This window comes from Acomys minous (genome assembly GCF_964271855.1).
Source record: "Acomys minous genome assembly, chromosome: 13".
In the NCBI taxonomy this organism is placed as follows: Eukaryota; Metazoa; Chordata; class Mammalia; order Rodentia; family Muridae; genus Acomys; species Acomys minous.
The window spans coordinates 65070300-65076671 of NC_140495.1; the positions used below are offsets into that span (position 1 = coordinate 65070300).

Here is a 6372-nt window from a genome sequence, read left to right on the forward strand (position 1 = left end):
GCTTGCTCTATTGAACTTGATAGACATTGTCCAAATGCATAAGGGAGGCAGATGTGGCTCTGTGCTCATATAGCCATAGAGGGGTTTTTTTTCTTTCTTTCTTTTTCACACTAAGTATAAATCTTCTTTTTAAAAAATATTACTCTTAGAGATTTAGCTTAATTGTGCTGGAGGCTCTGTCTGTCTGTCTATCTGTCTGTCTGGGACTGGACCTGAGAGAGAGCCAGACATATGCCTTTACTTCAAATAAGAAAGCCTGCTCCGGTTCTACAGTTGGATTGTGGGGATAACTCATCGGGTAACATCAGGACTTGTCCGATCCAGTACAAGATCTGGATTGCTGCTTCTTTCTCACCTACCAATTTCACATAACTCAATTTCTCTACTAAGACTGATCACATTATTCCAAGACAGGAAAGGTTTCCAAAATAAAACTGCTTTCCTCCTCTGGCTTTCATATTTTAAAGATCTGAATATCACATATTTGTGCGTGTGTTGGGACCTAGCATGCTCATCCATTGATCCGACTGGAATCAAACTCAAGTCAGTTAGTTCTATTGACAGCGGCCATATGTTTTATGAGCCATAGAACCTAGCTTCACGCCAAGGCTCTAATCCCCGCCTCGTCACCCGGCTTCCACGGCTTAGGATGCCGCCTCGCTCAGAGGGGGTGCACCGTGTAGATTTGGTAACATGAAATGTAGTCACTTCCTCGGTGTGGGCTGTTCTTTCCCTCAGCCAAGCTGTGTGGAGTGTTAGATCCGTAACAGCTTAGGTTCCCTTCCGGCTTCCACAGTCTAAGTGGCTACAGGTAAAGTATATAAAAGGGAGAGATGCCTCTCTGCACAGTGCCAGCTCTGACTTAATGTGCGACTTGGACTTGTCACCAACTCTTGGACTTGAACCCACACCAGATGACCTCACACATGCACACCTGTCTAGGCAGATAGCCATTTATTGTGATAAATACAAATCAGAAGGTAGAACTCAGTAATAGTGGCCAACAGGAACATTTGAAACTCTCTAGGTAGAAAGACAGTCTAATGATGCATCTCACCGTTTCCCTCCACCAAAAGAGAAAAAAATATATGTTTTTTTTTTCCTCTTGGTGATGAGAAATGGTGAGATGCCAACTGTCTAGAAAAAGGATGGCAGGACAGCTGGACGGGCTATTAAGCAAATGGTCCTGTATCTAAAATGTTTTTCTCCCCTCTCTTTCCTCCCTCCAACTCCTCCCATGTACCAATCTTGCACTTTCTCAAAATCACAGCCTCTTTTTAAATTGTTGTTACATATGTGTGTGTGCAATGCATATGTATATATGTAGTATATAACCACAAGCACATATATGTACGTGTATGTATACATGTGTGGACGTCTGGACATACATTATATGCACACACATTCCTTAGTTGCCCACAAGTCTAATTATTTTATCTAGGGTTCGGGCCCCATGAGTTTGTGCCCTTCCATGTTAGCATGTCTGCTGGTACTGTCCCTGTTCAGGTCCCGTGCAGGCAGCCATGTTGTGGAGGCGGCATGGGTGAAGGTGCCCTGACACTTCTAGGAGACACACTCTCACAGCAGACTTGTGTTCCTTTGGCTTTTAGAACCTTCCCACTTCTTCTGCTATGTTCCCTGCACCTTTGGTGCGTGAATTCTCAGTCCGTGGATAATAGTAATTTCTAAAACTTCAGATCCAATGTCTTTATCAAGGAGGCCTCTTTTCTCCCTAGCCGGGCCCTAGCGATGGGTCTATCTGTGTAATCAAAACGAGATCCCTAAAAGCAAGAGGGCACCTCTGACTGCACCCAGTGCTGCCCTGAGCAAGTCCTTCTAGGACAGTCCCTAAACTGCCACAAATCGGAACGTCTTGTTGACGGAACTTTAGCCTGCAGCATAGTATGCTGTCTTTCAGTTTGTGGGTAACTTCCACACATGACACAGTCACCTCAACTCAACAACAGAAACGAAGACAACTAGAACGGCTCCTCCCAAAGGTCGCTGTGTAAACTCTCACTTATGTCTCCCTGCGGCTAACGAAGCCACCGTCGCAGCTTTTCTTCCGGTTCTACGTCCTTTGACATCAAGCCGCTCGAAATTGTGAAACAAGCTGTGTGGTCCATGAGTGAGGGAGAGAAGGAGCCAAGGAGTTCCAGCTCAGGGTCATGACACACATGTGGTGTGTGACCCACAACAAACCAGTGAAATTCTTGGAGACTGTTTGCTCGCCTGTGGAATGGAGGCAACACCTGTTTGTCAAGGATGGTGGGGAAAAAATAAGACACGGTGCATAAAGTACTTTGCTGCTCTCTCAACAAGCTCACACAGTTGCTGTTCAAATATATCAATATATTAATATATTAACATATTAATATATATATATCAGAGCCTATAGTAAGTTTTCATGTAGCTAGCCCATCGTGATAAAAAAAAAGTGTCACAAAAATAACAGTAACAAAGACTGCTATGAAAAAAAGGGGAGGGGACAATTGAAAGCCATTATGAAACATATTGCTGACATCATTATTTTCTTTGTCTAACCAGACTGCATAAGCACAGCAGGAACTTTTCTACATCCCTCATTAGTCTTCTAGATACCTCACACCATGTTTACTTGAGCTATTCTACCTGGTGTCTGCCATTAATGCAGCCAAGATTACCAATGGGGCAAATTCTCCTGAGAGCAATGTTAGCAGTCACTGTTGTACACAGTATCACATAGTTCCCTAGGTTCCTGGCTCCCCCTCCCTCATCCTGCGCTAGGACGATCCAGTTACCCTTCTACTGTCAAAATCTGTCTGTCTGTCTGTCTGTCTGTCTGTCTTTCTTTCTCTATAATTTCCAGAAGACCAAGGGACCCTGTAGTATTATCACCTCCAGATTGCCTCTAAAACCTTTCGTAAACATCAAGCTTACATTGTCAGGCCAGCAGTTGCAAGTCTGGCATGCAATTGGTAGGTAAATTGAGTTTGATAATTAAATAAAAAGGAGCTGGGCCCTTTCTTGGTTAGTTAAAGCACACATTTTTATTATCCTGAGAACTTCAAGTACCTATTTCATGCTAAAAGGTGTGTGTGTGTGTGTGTGTGTGTGTGTGTGTGTGTGTGTGTGAAATGCTACACTTAATATTGAATGTGTGAGTGGACTAACCGACAAGGATTATATGCGAGTGGAGCAGGGGGTGCACAACAGTGTGTGCTATCAGAGCAGCACTAAGGCCTTCAGAAGGAACTCAGCAAGGGACCTAACTCTAGTCATTAGGATCAGTGGTCCCGTGAACCCTCTCAGTTAAGACCGTCAATTCAAGTTCACTGCCCCCAAGGACTCTCTGACTGCTGAGTATCCACGCTTGTTTAAAGAGTACAGACTTGGAGCCGGTGCGTAGTGGCGCCTGCCTTTAACTCCAGCCCCCAGGAGGCAGAGGCAAGGGGATCACTGTGAGTTCGAGGCCAGCCTGATCTACAAAGCGAGTCCAGGACAGCCAAGGCTACACAGAGAGACCCTGTCTCGGAAAAACCAAAAAAAAAAAAAAAGTACAGACTTGGAGTTTGCGGTTATTATAAAGGGACAGAAAAGAGTCTCCTAAGGGATACTGAGACGTGTCTCATTATAAATACTAAGAACAACAAACTTTCTTTAGTCTCTCTCTCTCTCTCTCTCTCTCTCCCCTTAACACAGGGTGAGGGGAGAGAGAGGAAAAAGAGAGCAAGAGAGAGAGAGAGAGAGAGAGAGAGAGAGAGAGAGAGAGAGAGAGAGAGAGACCCCAGAGTGTCTGTAGAATAAATTCCCAGGCCATAGCAACTGCAATGCCTTGAGATGGGAGCAGCAGATCTTGGCTGGCCAGGCAGAAAGCCCTTCAGAGGAAGGAGACAAGAGGACTGCCTTCCCTTACACAGCCCAACCATGAAAACAGACTCTTTTTTGTTTTTGTTTGGTTTTTTTTTAGTGAACAATATTTATCCTCCCCGAAGGGATAAAAGACATGGCTGGTTTATGGCGGCTCAAGGGTTGGAATTCAAATTTTCTTCCACCTAATTCCCCACTTGGCCCCGGTATTAGAAATAAAGGGACAGGCTGGAGTAAGTTTTGGGTAAGGGATGATGTCAGGCTTTAATCAGATAAAGTGATGGAGGACTGCACTCGGGGCACGCCCCAGATTTGGGTGCTGAGGGAGCCTGCATCATCTTGCGTGGTGACATGTCTAAACACAGAAAAGGAGAAATAAAGGGATGGAAAAAAATTAATCTTCCTTTATGTAGCTCTTTCCCCTCCCCCTCTACTGAGAACCAGAACACCGGTTGGCTCCGAGCCGGTGCTTTGGAGGCGCCTGGGAATGGGTCTCTGGGTCCTTTCTCCCACCCGCCAACCCCCTCTCCTTCGTCGTCTTCTTTTGGCGTGCAGAAAGCAGGACTCATCTGAGCCAAGAGAGAGGACCGAAGCGAGGAGGCTGAAGGAAGGAGTGGCCTGCCCCCTACTCCAGAATGCTCGGCGCGCGGACGCCTGCAGCTCCAGTCCGGAGCGCACGGGTCCCGCTGTCTCCACTGCGGTAGCATCCGGACATGACATTGCAGCAGCGACAAAGCCGCGGCCAGGGCTGGCAACTGGCAACTGACAGGACTGCTTGCTCGGGCCTCGCACCGCGCCGAGGGGCTGGCGGCGGATGATACTGGGGTGAGGCTAGGCGTTGGGGTGCTAGGTAGGCCGAGTCGGGGGCAAAGCCCTGAAATGCGCAGGGCGCCTGGGCGGCCACCTCTCGCGCCTCCTCCAAGCAGCAAGACTGTAAGAAAAATAATTCTCTAACACTCCCTAGCCTTAGCTCACCCCCCCCCCCAAGGAAATTATCTTGTAGAAGTCCTCTTCCGTCTGGCTATTGCCTTGTAATCAACCAACCCTTCCAACCCAGCTGGTCCCACCGTGCGCCGCCAGCACTCCGGGCCCGAGGACCCGCCCCGCTTCTGGACATAGGCTCTAACGCAGCCGCCACCCTAGAGTCCCCTCCGATTGCTCACCAGGAGAAGGGAGCCGGCGATCATCGCGGCTCCGACTTGGCCGGCGATGCGGCTGCAAGAGGTGATGGCGGTGATGCTGCTTGCCGAGGTCCCCATGGCCGAGGCCGGGGCTCGCAGGGGCGCCCTGAGAGCGCGGCCCCACGGCAGCTGGAATCGGTGGCTGTTTCTGCCCAGCGCCGCATCCACCGCCGCCTCCAGGGCGGTGAGCCCATCTACCTCCAGCAGCCCATGTGCACTGCAGCAGCCAGGCAGCCGGGCGGAAGAGGGAGGCAGCCGGGGAGGCTCGGGAAGGCGCTCAGCACCTGCCCAGGGGCGCTGGCGCCCGGGCGGAGAAAAGCAGGCGCGCTTGCAACCCGCGCCTCCCGGTGCTCTCCAGCGACAGCGGCTGTGGAGAACCAGGGAGCAGGGCTGGCCGCGACAGTGCAAAAGAGCGACTTCCCATAGCGAAGCCTCCAACCACTACCAACTACTCGCTTCCTCCGCTGCCAAAACCGGCCGGCGAGGAACTGAGTCGGGTGGCCACTCAGCACGGGGACACACGTGGTGGCGCCGAAGGGGCGGAGTACCGACCCTTTGTGATGTCACCCTGAAGGAGGCCGGGCTCTTTGTGCAGATGAAGAGAGCTCAAGGCGGTCCAGAAACCGAGGAGAGGGAGAGGGTGCCCCCTGGCGTTATCTGGAGGAATTGCGTTTGCTTGTTAGCCTGGGAGTCCTGTACACGCCCCTCAGGCCTGACTTAACTTTTTTTTTTTTTAAACCGATTCCAAGTAGATTATATGTAAAGCAGAGACTACTTTTTTTTCTAACCAAAATGTTAACAACAAACAACATAACCTGCGCATGATGGCGCTTGCCTTTATTTTCCTTGCTAGGAAAGCGGAGGCAGGATTTGGAGTTGGAGAAGTCTGAGCTACACAGAGAACTCCCATCTCACAGATGTCTACATACGTGCATGCATGCACTAATGAATGAACGACCTGAGCATAATAGTGCCATTAAGTACTCTGTAGGCTGATACATGAAGCTCTCCAGTTCCAGGCCAGCCAAAGTTAAAGTTCGACACAAGCCTGGCTTACAGAACAAACCCGTCTCAAAATTAATTAATTAATTAATTAATTATATTTAACAAGCAAGAACAAAACATGGAGCTTATACCATCTGTCAGGCCAGAGACTTGTGTGTTGACTCCCAGACTCCACTGTGTTTTGGTGTGTTCTGGGGTCTCACATTGGATCAAAAAGAAAAAGCAAACCAGACGTGGTGGCCCATGCCTTTAATCCTACCCAGCACTTGGGAGGCAGAGGCAGGAGGATTGCTGTGAGTTGAGGCCAGCTTGGTCTACAAAGTGAGTCCAGGATAGC

General features: G+C 49.1%; 1 protein-coding gene across 1 annotated transcript in view; it reads right to left on the reverse strand.

Annotated features, from left to right (window-relative positions):
* TNFRSF21 (TNF receptor superfamily member 21) overlaps window positions 1–5579 on the reverse strand; it is a 77169-nt gene extending 71590 nt beyond the window's left edge. Inside the window, exon 1 of the mRNA XM_084753312.1 lies at window positions 5013–5579. Coding sequence (XP_084609438.1) covers window positions 5013–5108 — 96 coding nt within the window. The 5' untranslated portion in view covers window positions 5109–5579. The remainder of the gene's footprint in view (window positions 1–5012) is intronic.
* Window positions 5580–6372: the final 793 nt, after the last annotated feature.